The sequence below is a fragment of the Carcharhinus amblyrhynchos genome, chromosome 12 (assembly GCF_965287045.1).
Source record: "Carcharhinus amblyrhynchos chromosome 12, sCarAmb.v2.hapA, whole genome shotgun sequence".
Taxonomy (NCBI): Eukaryota; Metazoa; Chordata; class Chondrichthyes; order Carcharhiniformes; family Carcharhinidae; genus Carcharhinus; species Carcharhinus amblyrhynchos.
In genome coordinates, this window is record NC_137335.1 from 12297711 (window position 1) to 12314997 (window position 17287).

At 37.7% G+C, this 17287-nt stretch overlaps 1 protein-coding gene across 2 annotated transcripts in view; it reads right to left on the minus strand.

Moving 5' to 3' along the window:
• kiz (kizuna centrosomal protein) overlaps positions 1-17287 on the minus strand; it is a 135938-nt gene that overhangs the window by 93149 nt on the left and 25502 nt on the right. For both annotated transcript variants that reach the window (XR_013888220.1, XM_080199740.1), the window contains exons 2-3: positions 16062-16124; positions 13963-14119 (exon numbers count right to left, since the gene is read on the minus strand). Coding sequence is in view for 1 of the 2 variants with exons in the window: in XM_080199740.1 (XP_080055866.1) it covers positions 13963-14119; positions 16062-16124 (220 nt within the window). In the remaining variant the exon portion in view is untranslated. The remainder of the gene's footprint in view (positions 1-13962; positions 14120-16061; positions 16125-17287) is intronic.

Genomic DNA, 17287 nt, shown 5'->3' on the forward strand with positions numbered 1-17287 from the left:
CCAAAGCTGGAAAATCCTGCCCGAGATCAAAGGATCTTTGCACGGTCTGTCCCACCTGCTATGATTCCAATGGCGCGCAGGATGGAAAAATTTTGCCCATTATTTAGCATAGTGAACTAACATGGTCAGAAGCCATTTTGTACTAATCTAGAAGACATTTTAAAAAATAAACCAGTTACTGTACTATTGGAAATCAGCCAGGACAAGCAGTATGTCTCACTGTCAGACAGTCAATGAATAAATAAATAATCATTAAATATATTGGTAGGGCTGGTTGTTTTACGTTTAATAATTGGACATAATTAACACTTGATTTTAAATACATTAATTGAAACTTTGTAAAAATCTCTAAATTGTCAGACATGTCTCTCAAACCAGACTGCAAAGATAAGGTGTGCTGAACCTGAGCCTTTGTGACGTTGGCAAGTTACATTGAGATGAATTGTAAATGGGACATTATTCAAGTATGAAGCATTTTGTATAGCCCATTGTATTACTGCATCAAGGGATGCTCACAGGTGTCAGGAGCCAATTATAAGTTGGCAGACAGTTAAGTTAACCAATTATTGTTCAACAGTTACGTTAATTTGAGAAAAGAAAATATAAACTGAGGGTTTAGTTTCTTTATATAGCATGTCCGTGTACTGAATGGCCAGGAGGTTATCATCATTTCGTGTCTTTGGCTGATCAACCAAAGGAACGTGAGAAATCTGATTAGTTGTCAAGTTAAGCTTTCACCTTTTAATATTAATTGAAACTTTATCTTCTATCTTTTTAACATGTAACCTTTCTACCTTTTTAATTGTCAATAAATCTTTTAAATTTACCAATAGAAGCATTCAGTCTTGTCTGATGGTTGAATCTCGTATGGAACCAAATGCTTCATTAGATAATTCACAATTGGGGGATTCACTGCAAACAACGTGTACCCCATAAATCGAATTTACAAATGTAAATAATGTCATTTCAAAACCAAGAGTGTAACGTACTATACTAAATATTGTAAAATAATGAAGTTCTGCATGAGATAAATAAATGTGCATAGATTAAACTCACAAATTAATTTTATCATTGGACAGGTTTAAGTGGATATCTAAACGTTAGCATCTTTTATAATTAAATTTCAGAATGTTTTCATTATTTTACCTTGTACAAGTACTTCATTCAGTCTACATTTTATGTAAAAAAAACCCTGTACTTTACAGATATGTAATTTCAATTCTCATAGTAAGCTAATTTCCAAAGTATATTCTAAATGGTCTTGACTATAGGAAAATGGGAAATTATGCACTTTCGTTGGAGCTAAATATTACTTAAATGGAGAAAAATTGCAGAAAGCTGCACAACAGAGGGATTTGGAGCTCCTTAAGCTTAAGTCACAAAAGGCTGGCATGCAAGTTCAGCAGGTAATAGGGAAGGCAAATGGAATTTTGGCTTTTATTTCAGAGGGAATGGAGTATAAAAATAGGGAAGACTTGCTAAAACTATCCAAGGCATAAATAATACCAAACCTGGTTTACTGTGAATAGTTTTGGTCTCCTTATCTAAGGAAAGATAGGAAAGGCATCGGAGGCAGTTCATAGAACATAGAACATTACAGCGCAGTACAGGCCTTTTGGCCCTTGTTGTTGCAACGAACTGTGAAAACCAATCTAAAGCCCATCTAACCGACACTGTTCCAATATCATCCATATGTTTATCCAATGACCATTTAAATGCCCTTAATGTTGGCAAGTCCACTACTGTTGCAGGCAGGGCATTCCACGTCCTTACTACTCTCTGAGTAAAGAACCTACCTCTGACATCTGTCCTATATCTATCACCGCTCAATTTAAAGCTATGTCCCCTCATGCTAGCCATCGCCATCCGAGGAAAAAGGCTCTCACTGTCCACCCTATCTAATCCTCTGATCATCTTGTATGCCTCTATTAAGTTAGCTCTTAACCTTCTTCTCTCCAACGAAAACAGCCTCAAGTCTCTCAGCCTTTCCTCATAAGACCTTCCCACCTTACCAGGCAGCATCTTGGTAAATCTCCTCTGCACCCTTTCTAATGCTTCTACATCCTTCCAATAATGCGGCAACCAACACTGTACGCAATACTCCAAGTGCAGCCGCACCAGTGTTCTGTACAGCTGCAACATGACCTCATGGCTCCGAAACGCAATCCCGCTACCAATAAAAGCTAACACACCGTACGCCTTCTAAACAACCCTATCAACCTGGGTGCTAACTTTCAGGGATTTATGCACATGGACACTGAGATCTCTCTGCTCATCCACGCTACCAAGTATCTTACCATTAGCCCAGTACTCTATATTCCTGTTACTCCTTGCAACGTGAATCACTTAACACTTTTCCGCATTAAACTCCATTTGCCACCTCTCAGCCCAGCTCTGCAGCTTATCTATGACCCTCTGTAACCTGCAACATCCTTCCGCACTGTCCACACTCCACCGACTTTAGCATCATCCGCAAATTTACTAAACCATCCTTCCACGCCCTCATCGAGGTCATTTATAAAAATGACAAACAGTAGTGGCCCCAAAACAGATCCTTGCGGAACACCACTATTAACTGAACTCCAGGATGAACATTTCCCATCAACCACCACCCTCCATCTTCTTACAGCTAGCCAATTTCTGATCCAAACAACTAAATCACCCTCAATCCATGCCTTGTATTTTCTGCAATAGACTATTGTGGGGAACCTTATCAAAACACTTTACTGAAATCCATATACACCATGTCAGCTGCTTTACGTTCATCCACCTCTTTGGTCATTTTCTCAAAGAACTCACTTGGTTGATCATGGGTGTGCAGGGATTTTCTTATGAGGAGAGGTTACATATTCTTTGGAATTGAGAAGAATGAGGGGCAACCTGATAAAGGCATGTAGGATTCATAACGGCATGTTAAGGTAGTTGCTGAGAGGTTGTATCTCCTTGTGGGAGAATCTAGGACCAGAGGGCACAATGTCAGAATTAAGGGATCACCCATTTACGACAGAGGTGAGAAGGAATTTCTTCTCTCAAGAGGGTAGTGAGTATGTGGAACTCTTTACATTGAGGCTTGTAGAGGCTGGGTCATTAAGCATGTTCAAGGCTGAGATAGGCAGATTCGTATTCAGTAAGGCTTATAGGGATAAGGCAGGAAAGTGGAGTTGAGGATTATCATATCGGATCAGTCATGGTTTCATTGAATGGTGCAGCAGACTCGATGGGCCAAATGACCTACTTCTACTCCTTTGTCTTATAGGCTCTTCCTAAAATAACCCCACCAGCTTCTATCAGCTCTATGACTGGCATGTGCCTTCCCGGTTTCTGTTGAAAGCAGCTGTTTTACAACTATCCAACCAGCTGCTTCAGTCTGCTTCGGTTTAATTAATTGCTCCCCTCAAAGCTTTGAAGACTTTGAACATTATAAAGGTGCAAAGTAGGGCAACAGTTGTAGAAGCATAAAACATATTTGATTATAATTAAGTAGACAGCTAAAACACAAATCTAAGGGCAGAGTTTCAGATACTTTATAAAGCATTAGTAATGTCAGAGGTAGACATGTTGTTGCCATGCATAAGAGATCTAGATGCAGGGGAGAAGATTCAAAGGAAGGCAATAAGATGAATCCACATTTTGAAGCTAAGTCTCTTCTCATTTAAAATAAATGGGGAGAGAAATTATCCAAGTTCTCTTAGAAGTCATGAAGTGATTAAATAAAAAATTCTGATCAGTTCCACTCATTTTGATTCAATTCAAACAGAAAAAACTGAGCTTTTTAACATTACTATTAATCTAAGCATAAGATGTCACTTTTTCACACATTGTGTTAAAATAAAATCATAATGTTACAGCAGAGAAATAGGATATAGGACCAATCAAGTGTGCACTATTATCTTGCTCTACACAAGGGTGGCACGGTAGCACAATGGTTAACATGGCTGCCTCACAGCGACAAGTACCCGGGTTCAATTCCCGCCTTGGTTCAGTCTGTGTGCAGTTTGCACATTCTCCCCATGTCTGTGTGGGTTTCCTTCAGATGCTTCGGTTTCCTCCCACAGTTTGAAAGATTTGCTGGTTAGGTGCATTGGTCATGCTAAATTCTCCCTCAGCGTAACCAAGCAGGTGCCAAAGAATGGCGACTAGGGGAATTTTGCAGTAACTTCACTGCAGTTTTAATGTAAGCCTTACATGTGACTAATAAATAAAACTAAAAATAAAATTTATTGCTTAATCAACAGCATTCCATCCTTCCATGCTTTATTATTACTCAAGCAAACATCTCATTTGCTTCAACCATAGACTGTGAGGAACAACTGTACCTTCTAACCACCATTAGCTGAAGATTATTTTCTAACCTTTCTAGATAACACATTCCATACCTATGCAATAGACTATCATCTAGCACAGTAAACATTAAGCTCAATGAAACATTCACGAGGCAAGTAAATCAGTTCGCGATTTAGCAAAACTTGCAAGAATACACACAAGTTTTATGTACGGAAATTCTCAGAAGAATAAACTCTGTCGGACAATTGTCCCTAGGGAGTCCTAAGTTGCTTTTTTGATAAACAATCAGTGGACAAAACTACTCTGCATGAAAATGGCCAAAATGCCTGTTTTTCTCTACAGTTAACCAAGTAACAAAATTCCATTCTCAGAAATCATACACTTAAACTACATGGTTGTACAATTTGACTAACATATACTGCCATTTTGTTCAAACATTAATTTCTTTTCCATCCCCCAAGTAATAGTTTGGTTTTAGCTATGGTGGAAAAAAACTATGAAATATTTAAGATAATTAAAAGAAAGAGTGAAAATGAATAAGAATACAATTAATGGGGAAGAAAGCAAAATTCAAATGCTAAGCAATCAGTGGGAGACAAAGTTGCCTTTTGACTGCATTAACACTGTAACGAACAACAAGAAATATTTGACAATTGAGTTTGGTGTATATGATAAAGCGGCATAAATAGCGCAAAGCACTGATACAGGAGAGTATCATATTTGGCTCAGGCCTCTGAAAATTGAGTATTTATTTTCTGGGACGTATTTAGGTGAAAGGCCAAAGTCCACAGTGTTGGACACTGCAGTGTAGTGCAAAGTAACTGACCAGGACTTGGAAATTTCACATAGAAAAGGTACTGAGTTAGGTGAAGTGCTTTATATGGCTTCAAATGATATTTTAGATTTAATTAGCGGCTATGGGTAATTAAAGAGCAATTATCAGTTGATAGACTTTGGTCAGTAATTTTGCTTTTTCAGACATTACATTATGGATTTTTAATTCATAAGGGAGCCAAGGGTTATGGGGATAAGGCAAGGAAGTGAAGCTGAGGGTTAAATCAGGTCAGTCATCATCTCACTGAACGGTGGAGCAGACGCAATGGGCCAAATTGCCTAATTCTGATCCAACATCTTATGTTACCAAAATTTGTTCCCAAAGCCCCTTTTAAGCCTTATCTAAGAATTTAATCTAAAATTTATTTTTCCAGATATAATCATTAACCAAAATCCATTTCCAATGCACACAGTTGAACATTTTGAATTTAAGACTACCAAATATTATATCCATGTATCTTGTACCCAGAATTAAAGACTCTCACATACACCTCAACATAAGAGGTTTGCAGTGGCAATTAGCAAGAATTCTAATTCATGTCTTAAAGGATTCATTAATATTAAAAATCCAAATTTAATTTATTAAATTTCACACATTCCAAATTAAATAAAGTTTTCAACAGCAAGAATGGATGAATAATTTCCAATTGAATTACTGCCAGATATTTCAAGGCTTCAATTAGATCTTAAAGAGTCAACATTCATTCTAAACTAAAAATATTGGTGTAGCTTATCTTTCACATTTTAACTTTAGCTAACACAGCAATCATATTCATACCGTTTTCAGCAAAACATATGCGTGCATAGGTACCTAGACAGAACTAATAATTAGTAGTAATACTTTTAACTTCTTTTCCTTTGGTCCTGTTGCAAGATTAAGAATCATGAGGTCATATGCACCGGTATATATTATCCAAAAATATAACAGATCCACTTACAAATGACATAAACTCTTGAAAGTGCTTTTCAAACATTTTTAAATTACTAATCCTGCTAACATTTTGAAGTAAATATAAATGTAAACCCGCCCCGCCTAGATTTTAGATTTTATTCAGTATGATTTAGTGTGCTTGCTTAACTCGCCTATTTTATACCAATGTGTGAACATGAAAATAAGCTATGTTGAATTTGCTAACTGAATATAACAGGCGTACTTAATATAGTGATATGAAGTAATCACTGACTAGCAACAGATAGTTTTATTACTAGGAAGTAACTCAATTATCCTGTAATTGAAGGATAAGTAATTATTAATCAAATATGTCAAATTTCTGTATTTTTCCATTAACTCCTCCGTGAAAACATTAAATGTGCTGTCAACAGAGACTGGGAAAAAAGAACCTCAACTATCCATGGGACCCTCTTGTATCAAGAACACACTGGCCTTGTCTGGCTCTGTCTCAGTTGGATCAATGTGTTGCCTGTAAGCCTTAAGATAAGGGATGCCGCTTTAAGCAAGCCATTGTCTTACATTTAAGGCAATTTGTGCAATTAGCTAGAACCAATTAAATTAATCCTTACAACATTATTGGCCAATTAGTCAATTCCAGTGACATGGACTAAGGGGGTGATGTTATGTATTTATATTAATTCTTATTAGCTTACTGAAGTTCTGCTGTATTAATATATTTATATATTCACTGGAAATGAAGTCACAAATCCCTGGAATGAGGAAAGACAGAGAAGATGCAGCCATGTAAGTGAGCACACACCTGTACATAAAGCTCTGTTGTTTTCAACCCTCTGTGCTCCCTAGTGCCATTCTCCAATATACAATATTAAAACTAACTATGAGAACAATGAGCGGCACTGTTAGTGACTCAGGATAAAGATATTTGCCAAGAAAAGTCTGATGCAGAGCACTTATGGAGTTGGGTGTGTTAAGTAAGAGGCTAAAGCTCAGGTTGCTGTCTTACGTGAAAGAAAAATCAAGGTATTTGGTCGAAACACATTGCGAAGTGCACAGACAGGAAACGTCCATTAGTAGAAAAATGGTGGGAGCTTTTAGCATCGTGGCACCCCATGTTGAAAATGTGAAGCCATGGAGCTCTGTAGTGAGTGTTTTGGCTAGTTTGCGCAGGCAAATAAAATAGCTAATGATATCAGGCTGCCCAATTTCTTGAGCGTGATAGGAGGAAAAATTCTAAAGAAACACAATGCTGCGTTTGATGGAGAATTAGGGAGCATAAAGGATATTACAGTTAAACTGAAAATAAAAGAAGGAAGCCAAACAAAATGCTTGAAGGCAAGGTCTGTGCCATATGCTACTGGCCAAAGGAATAAGTTTATTCTCCTCAGAAGTTTAGTGCGACCTGAGAAGCCAGGCACTAAAAATATGAACAGTTCATTGATATTTCACAAGCACATTTTTTTCCAAGCCTTTGGTGATTGCAAAGTTCTTCAGATTCCAAAAAAGAAGCCGGACAGTGGGTGGAGTCAATTGGCACAAGGAGTTGAGGTTATTGTCTGCTTCTTCTGGGTTGGCCATCCATTTGAGTGTGTAATCTATAGGGTTTTGCTGAGAAGTATATTTTAACTTCATTTCCTCTTATTAGTTAGCTAATTAATAGTTCTTTGATTGATTAGCCTTCAGTTAATTGATAAGTGTAGTGTTGTTTTATTTTGCTTATAATCAATAAATTTTGGTACTTTTTGCTAATTCAGTGTCTGAGTCTTTGCCTGGTGGTTATATCTCTGTCAGGCAAAGATCAAAGGTCAAAGGAATAATTTGGGTTTCACTATTTGGACTGCACGCAATTAGACCAAATCTATATTTATTAAATATCATTTTCTTTAACCTATACAACTTTTTTTCCTGTGACTACATCAGGTTCAAAGGCTGTTATACCAGGAATGGAGAATTTTAGCTACGAGAAATGGTTGGATATACTGGCATTAATTTCTTTGGAACAGGTGTCACAAAAATGTCTCTATTTTCGAAAATTTTTTTTGAACTTTCAATTGATGGACATTTGGTACTTAAAAAAAATGAAACAGCAACCTTCTTTAAGTACAAGATCAACACCACCTGATGAAGGTGAAAAGCAGACAAGAATACTCTCTGAAAAGAAGCATGCAGGGGAAGACATTCCAAATGACATCAAAAATCAGGAAAATATTTAAAATGCAAAATGCTGAACTTTAATCAACTGCAAATCCAATGGAAACTGCTTAGCGCCAGATACATCCAACAGACACTTCTTCACTCAATCCACGAGTGACTAATGTCTGCCAGACAGATCACAGGTTTTTTCAATCAGTAGTAAACATCTACCCAGCACCAAGGCCCAGAAGATAATCAATATCTTAGCTCTAAAGCAACCTGACCAACCCTCTGCAACTCGCAATATGGAAAATCATCATAAGTATGCACAAGCTATAGCTTGCAGGTGACTATAATGTTGTGGCCATTCTGCACAAAATTTGCAAGCTACTCTCAATGTCTTGTATTCTGCATACAAGTGATTTGGCCCATCCCTGAATGTTGCCAAAACAAAACTCACATCTGACCAGCCAAATATTCCACCCCATGCCTCTCACCCTCCCCCCACTAGAAATTGAATGGGACACTTTGGAACATGTTAAGCATTTCCCATACCTTGGCAACCATCTCTCTCAAAAGGCCACCATTGACAGGGAGTTCCAATACTGGATCAGGTGCATCAGCTCAGCCTTCTGCAAACTGCAGCAAGTATTTAACAACAAATACCTCCTCAAATCAATAAAGGTCCTAGTGAACAAAGCAGTTATCGTCTTCACAATCCTGAAATGCAGTCACTGGGCTGTGTATCAGCAACACATAAGAGTGCTAAATGAATTGTTTCAGCATCACTTCCACACATCCTCCAGATTTAATAGAAGAACTGTCAAACAAATGCTGGTGTCCTTCTTGAGGCCAGCTCAGGCTTGCATTCAGGCAAAACTCCTGCAAAATCAGCTTAAATGGATTGGACACAGTGTCCAGAAAGCCAAAAATGAGCTCCCCCAGGAATAATCTTTTCTTTATTCCACTTACTATCATATATTCTCTTATAAAGAAATTGTCATTAGTCTTCTTTGTCTGACTCGGTCATGACACAATGAATCAGCTTCAATGATGATGGAATTTCTGTGCATTAATTTTAGGGTTTGTAATTTCATTTCATTTTCCATAATTTGTTTTGTTTGCAAATTTTATCTTCCATAGCTCCTTCGCTGCTTCATTGGTCTTGACACTATCTGAGAGTTCGATGTAGCCATTTTTAAATGTATGTAAAATGCTCTGCTGTTGCTAGTGAAAGTTTGAATGATGAAAAAGAGCTGATGGATTAATCAGTACTTTTCTATCAAAACCCAAAGGCAGTATTGTGGAGATCCTGACTTATTTCTAAACATCAAACCACACAGCACCAGCAATGAAAGATCATCCTGGTAACAATGCAGCAAAAAATTGTTTCTTTAGGAAATTTTGTTGACTGCGGGTCTGAATATCAAATGGAATATGCATGTGTCATAACGATAAAAAGCTATTAAAACTGTTCTTCCCTAATTCCTCATACAGTGCAGGAAATATTACACAATGGAGGTGCCTTAAAGTATTTAAACTTCATTTTCTTTCTCATTCAGTAGATGATTTATGTCTCATTTTGAAGGAATATCTGAAAGGTAATTTAGGAGACGCACTACTGTAAAGTGTGATTCATGTAAAACTGCTGTGTCTTGGGAGAATGGAAATTAAATCCTATCCAAGTCTCCACTTTTCAGTAGATTCTGTAGCAGCTGTTGGATGTTTACATAAAAGAGGCCAATTACGCTGTTGACAACTGTACTGATAATGAAATTGCTGTTCATTTTGTCACCCTTTTTGACACTCAGCTGAAATAACTAATATAATTGGATGATTAGTTACTTATATGCATTATTTTTAAACATGAGTATGCTTTTTGCATTTTTAAAAAAATGTTTCTGAACAGCAGTGCCACTGTCCAGAAGCAAGTTTCAGTTAGATGTTACTGGGGTGAGGGACAAATGTCTCAGTTGTGTTGCATGTTGGCATTGGGATGGCAAAATCATTCTTGCACCACATCTTGCATGACCCTGACAGGAATAGATTGATTATAGGGGTCTCCTCAAGGTTAGCCTTTCCGGAGCCCCTGTCCCTTAAATCCAAAGTTAGCTTTGTACCGACCACTCCTCAAAGGGAGGACAAAAGACCTGCTTAACAGTACACACAAGTCATTCGAAGTACGTGGTCACATCAGCCTCTCCTCATTGCAAGAAAGCACGTTGTCCTGCTATTTCTCTGCAGTAAGGAGACAGAAATTGAAAACTTGTCAATTCTGGAGGTGACCCCACATCCTATCACTGCATGTGTATTAACATGGAATGCCAGCCTGCTGACATGCTCAGCTACTTACATCCATGATCATTGCTCTTCCACAATACATGTTGATAATCTTGGATTATTGTGCTTATTTAAACTTCTTAATCTTATCACTGTATTTTTACTTCACTCAAATGCTCATATATTGATTTTCTATGTTTTATTAATTTTCTTATTTAATTATCTATTTTGTTCCAAAAAATGCTGCATTGTTACAATATTGTGTTACAGAAGTGAGAATATGTAAACTGAACTCTAAGTAAATACCAACTGAACAGTAGTTTGTCCAAACTGAAAAAAAAGAGGATGTTCTCTTTTCATCCTCCCTGGGTGCAAAGCAACTTACGTCTTGTGGCTAGCTGGCAATCCTCCAGGGTTGCAGTCTATTGTTTTCTTAAATACAGCCAGGAAAAGAATTAGAATTATTTTGTTACTGAACAGATACTCTTGAACTTCTGAATGAAAATATGCAACATTTAAGCCTTCCCATAAAATGCACTCATTGTTGAAAATATTACCTTTTCACTTCACGAGTGTGAACAAAAGCAAATAACTTGCCTGACCTTGACTTAAAGAGAGATTATTACTTTTTAAAATACGCACAATCCAAACTATATAAAAAACTGGAATGAGTGTAAACCTTTATGATTAAATAGGTAAATAATGAGTAATGCAAAGAGAGAGATCTACAGCGCCGTGGTACTCACTATCTTCCTGTACGCCCGTGAAACATGGACTGTGTATTGAAGGTTTGCAAGGCAGCTCAATCATTTCCACATGACTTGTCTTTGCAGAATATTACGCATCAGATGGCAAGACAAAGTACCAGACACTGAAGTTCTCTCTAGAGCAAGTCTACCATCAGTCCACACACTGCTGATGAGAGCACATACACGGTGGGCAGGTCATGTCATCCGTATGCCAGACGAGCACATACCCAAGGAGCTCCTTTTTGGGAACTCTCTGCTGGAAGGCAGAGATGGCAGAAGAGACGTTACAAAGACACACTCAAGGCCTCGCTGAGGTCGCTTGACATTGACAAGACCACCTGGGAAACGCTGGCACAAAACCGCCCTACCTGGCGCTGTCTCATCCACGAGGGCTGTCAAGCTTACGAAGCAAGGTGCATTGCTGAAGCACAACTTAAGCGCAAGCTGTGCAAGTCCAGAGCCACCAGTGCAACAACTACAGTGCCTACACAACTCTGTCCAATATATGCCAGGACATTTCGTGCCTGAATTGGCCTGATCTGTCATCTTCAGACACACCGCATCCAGCCTCAAAATGACTAATGGTGTCGAGGTCCTCATCGATGACGGTGGACAAACAACTAACTAATGAGTAATGAGCAAAGATGGTCAACCTGCCAGTTGCATCTTTTACTGATGATTGGTCCAAGACCACTATTGCATTGGTCTTACATCCATTAGTAAGACTGAGGGCTAAATTCTGTACCTAACCACTTGTCTTTCCCACCAAGCCACACGCCACTCAATTTCCTGATATGCAGCAGTTCTACATTCCTTGTATTCCACAGAAATCTGGATTATCATTATTCATCCAAAATGAATCCAATTTTTTCATCTTATGGGTGACAAAAGTGTCATGAAATTATATCATGTCACTTATGAAACAAAGACCTTTCTTCACATAACGCCAGTAAGGAACTTGGATTTCACATATCAAGAAAACTGTTAGAGTGACTGAATAAGGTTGTTCAATTTTTCATACAACTGGTAAAAACTTTTGCAGTTAAATTGTGCAATGAAAATATCTAATCTCTGTTTCTGATATCCAGAATGGATAGATCATAAATGCTGGTTTTGAGGATGTGTCCATGTCGCCTCAAGTTTCCAACAGCCCTGTGACAAATCATCAAATATTGTTGTCACAGAGCTGCTGAATACGAAGAGTAGATGTGGTCACAATCATATTTCATTGTTCTGCACGTTTCGTAAAAGAAATAGTTCAGCTTGCAAAAGATTACACAAATTTTATCCTCCCCTGAAGGTGCAGATTCTTGCTGGAGTCATATAACAGTCATTATCCTGTGTGATCCTTGATAATGAGTGTTAGAAGGTATTTGACCATGATGTTGAAAAGTGAAAAACAGTGTTTACACACATGCACTTTTCAGAATGGGTCACTGAATAATAGTCAAGAGCAGGAGCTCTGTCAGATTTATTCCACTTCCTGACATATGAATAAAGAGGCATTATAGCGTTTTATGGACACTCCAGCAGTGATCACCTAATTCAGCTTCAACCAGGAATAAAACCTGGAACCTTCTTGGTTCAATTATCTTTGTTCCATGCTGTATATTGCTTTTACCCACTATATTTATTGAGTTACAAACATTTATGATAATCCCAACGCATATATATATTAGAAAAACTCACTTCAGAAAGCAGAATGTTCAGAATTAAATAAAGCTAATCTAGGTGATGTAAATGTCCAGCTTATAATATCCAACGTAACATTTTGTTTGAGAAAAAAATCCTCCTCTGCGGGCATCCACATTGAAAAATCATTCAAATCTGAATCCTTTGTTCACCAATTCTAAATTTAATACTGAAGAATATTGCCAGGACAATCAGCAATAACCAACTCACCAAAATAATCTTTCTGTTGGTAACTGGAAGACCAGTTACCAAAGATTGAATTTGGTTTAGAATAAAACCACTCAAACCAAAGTCTATTTCAAATGTATTTGAAAAATGCACAGTGAAAGGAAAAAGGTTGCACATCCATTATTTTATACAACTGGTGACATCTGTAACAGAACATAACCTTCATGACTTGATGCATCTCCCAAATTATCAATTTACAATAATACTGATTAATTTTCTGGATATCCACCAACAATAATCATTGAGTCCCCACAGTGCAGAAGGAGACCATTCGGCCCATCGAGCCTGCACCAATAACAATCCCACCAAGGCCCTAGCCCTGTAATCACACAACTTATAGTCCCAGGTTCGATTCTTGACTTAGGTCACTGTCTGGGTGGATTTTGTACATTCTCCTCATGTCTGTGTGGGTTTCCTCCAGGTGCTTCGGTTCCCTCCCACACTCCAAAGTTGTGCGGGTTAGGCTGATTGGCCATGCTAAATTGCCCCTTAGTGTCAGGGGGACTAGCTAGAGTAAATGCATGGGGTTATGGGGATACAGTTTGGGTGGGATTGTGGTTGGTGCAGACTCGATAGGCCGGATGGCCTCCTTCTGCACTATAGGATTCAATAATTCTATGATTCTCAACTCTGTATATCTGAACTACATGAGAATCTGGAAAAAAACAAAATTATACCAGCCTACAGAATTATCCAAAGTTAACGAATAGAAGTGGTTTAAAAGCTACAGTCGTGTGCAAGTCACACAAAGATTATAAACTACTTGTCTGTTTTGTAACTTCCACTGAAATCTTGATACCATTCAATTTATTAAATAGTAACCGGTTGGATTAGCTGTTAATAATCCTCTACCTTCATTTGCTTCAGTGTGTCTGAGCTTGACGTTAGTGCTGCGACCTGGGCTTCAATACTCTTAAAATCCTTGAGCAATTGACGATTACGAAGTTGGGCTTTTCTCTCCCGTTCACGTAATTCTTTCAGACAACTTTTCAATCTGGCACTTCTTAGTCTAGAATTCAGAAAAAGAAACAATGTGTCAGCAAAACACCTCTTTGGATTGTCTTCTGTAACGTAGAAAGAGCATCAGGCAAAATATTAGCAATATGCAAAATTGGATATTTTAGTATCTTAAAATGGCAACTCAAATCTGTTCAATTTTAAAATGATAATTCAAGTGTCAGCGTACGTAAAGAAAGGTGATACCATTATTATGGGGAGACAGTGACATAGTGATACTGTCACTGTACTTGCAATGATGTGGAGATGCCGGCATTGGACTGGGGTAAACAGGTGACGAAGGGGCAAACCCCGAAAGCTTGCGAGTTTACTATCAAATAAATCGGTTGGACTCAAACCTGGTGTTGTCAGACTTCTTACTGTATTAGCAATCCAGAGACCCAGGGTAAAGCTTACGGCAAATGATGAAATTTAAATTGAATAAAAATTTGGAATGAAAAGTCTAATGATGATCATGAAACTATTGTTGATTTTCATAAAAACCCATCTGCTCCTTTAGGGAAGGAAATCTGACATCCTTACCTAGTCAAACCTACATGTGACTCCAAAGCCACAACAACGTGGTTGACTCTTAAATGCCCCTTCAAGGGTAATTAGGGATAGGCAATAAATGCTAACCAAGCCAGCAACACCCACATTCCAAAAATAATTTTTTTAAATTAATACAGGAAAGTATGTCAGCCAGAATTAATGACACATTTTGATATTAGTTCACCTACGCATGGAACACCCTGTGATCTGTGTTTCACTAATAAATACTTTTCTTTCTTCCTTCCCTGAAGATGCCAATCTTCCAGCGATGCAATTTCACATGGTCTTTATATGGTAGAACTGTGCAATAGTGAGCAAAAGTTGTGCTGGACCAGGCCAGGATTTCCTGAGAATTTCCTCCTTAGATATTTGTGGGTTTTTTTATTCTTTCATGAGCTGTGAGCATTGATTCCTGATGCCTGTTTCTAGTCATTATCACCCTTTACTTGTTAGCTTTCCTTCCCTTAATTATACACACAAATCAATCCACCATGTCAGACACAATTTGTTATATAAATCTGTTACTTAAAATTCCGAGGGGCTCAACTGATTCGCATCACTTCTGGCAGATTTGAGTACAAGTTGGGGCAAGCATAAAGAACATAATAGAGATATGTGCAAGTAAATTTTTAAAAACTGGGGAAATAAACTGATGTAGCAATGAGGAGACAAGATTTTCAGATAAGCTCAGAAGACCTTTCAATTCATTGGCCACCATTGTCAAGCTTGAAGAAAAAGGGGATTGAGAAATAATAATAAATGAGGGAGACAGCCTGAGGTGCAGCTTTGAGGCAGCTCTCGACCAATTCTATCACCAGATGTGTCACATCTGTGCATATATTAACCATGAGTATTCTCGCAGCAGATGGAACAGCTCTGCATTTTGACTCTTGCTTATCTAGATCATTGCTAGGAAGTAGTAAAAAAAAAAGTGTTTCTCAACTCTATATTAGACCAGACACTGAAATAATATTACCGGTACCTGGTACAGAACATTTAAAAATGTTCAATGAAAAAGCGCCAAATTTGAGCAAGTCTACTGCAGTAGTCACAATAAAAGTTAAGAAACTCCTACCCTGCAAGTGCTTGCACAGTTAGCACTGCTGCCTCACACCTCGAGGACCTGGGTTCAATTCCTGGCTTGGGTCACTGTCTGTGCACATTCTCCCTGTGTCTGTGTGGGCTTCCTGCAGTGCGCCGGTTTTCTGCCATAGTCCGAAAGATGTGCTGTTAGGTGCACTGTCCATGCTAAATTCTCCCTCGGTGTACTCAAACAGGCGCCAGAGCGTGGTGACTAGTGGATTTTCACAGTAACTTCATTGCAGTTTTAATGTAAGCCTACTTGTGACACTAATAAATAAACTTTAAACTTTAATACCCATACAATATAATGCTCTACTTACATCAACTGACTTGACTTGCTACATGTCAAAAGTTTTTTTTCCAGCTCCAGTCTTTTTTGTTCACTAAAAAAAACAAAAAAACTTCATAAAAATTCATAAATAGCTTAAGCATTTTGCAGATATTAGAAAACAAGATCATGAGAGACATCTTATCTACTTTCAAAACAGATGCAATAAAAGTAAAAAGAAACGTTTAGTTTGTTGATAACTGAATGGTTTTAAAGGTATTACAGTCAGTACAACCTCAGATAATTGTACATATTTTATTTGTTTGTGGAATGTGGGCATCTCTGGCAAGGCCAGCATTTTTTATCCATTCCTAATTGCTCTTGAGAAGGTGTTGGTGAGCCATCAAATTATGTGCAATTACACAATTTATGAAACAACGTGACTTGTTAATAATGCAAATTCATATATAAAATATATTAACCGTTAGCTTCATGCTTTTGATGTTATTGCACTTGGAATCAAGTGCTATAAACATGTGAATGCCACCATATTAAAATCAAAATCAAGAATGACAGACAGCATTAAAGAATAGATGTATTTTTCTGATTCGGTAGATTACTATTCAAAATCACGTATGCTGAAATGTTTCAACAAAGTTATGGCTTTTAGATAATCCATTTTAATTTTAAATAGACGCAGCGCAAATTACAATTAACTGAAATTGCTCTTTCACAATTACAAAGTTAGCACAACAATTTTCTGTTCCTCTATGCAGAACACGCAATGTATTCATTCAGGGTCATGCACTATTACTGTGTAGATTAAACCTCGGCTGTTGAACTTACATAGTCACAATATCTGGAATTTGTAACAAATATCCAACATTAATGGACCCTATGATTGTTGGATTTACTTTTGAAAACACAAATGCAGACAAGACACAAAGTAATTAGTTTCTACTTAAGACTATTTAGAGCACACTCTAAAATCTTATTACACCAGATGGTCTCAATTTTAATAAATGAAGTGCGGTGAGAGCAAACATTTCACATTTAACCCACCAATGTATACATTACTGTGATCTCTATAGCAAGCGTGATATTAATTTTTTTACAATCCAACCTTTGAGATTCGCCACTTGACCAGATTTGATACAATTTGTAATCATTCTCCACCATTAATTAGTTTTTAATACGAGCATCTCAAAACAAGAACACTTCAACATTCTCATGCTAGCTCACAGCGCCAGGGAACTGGGTTTAGTTCTGGCCTTGGGT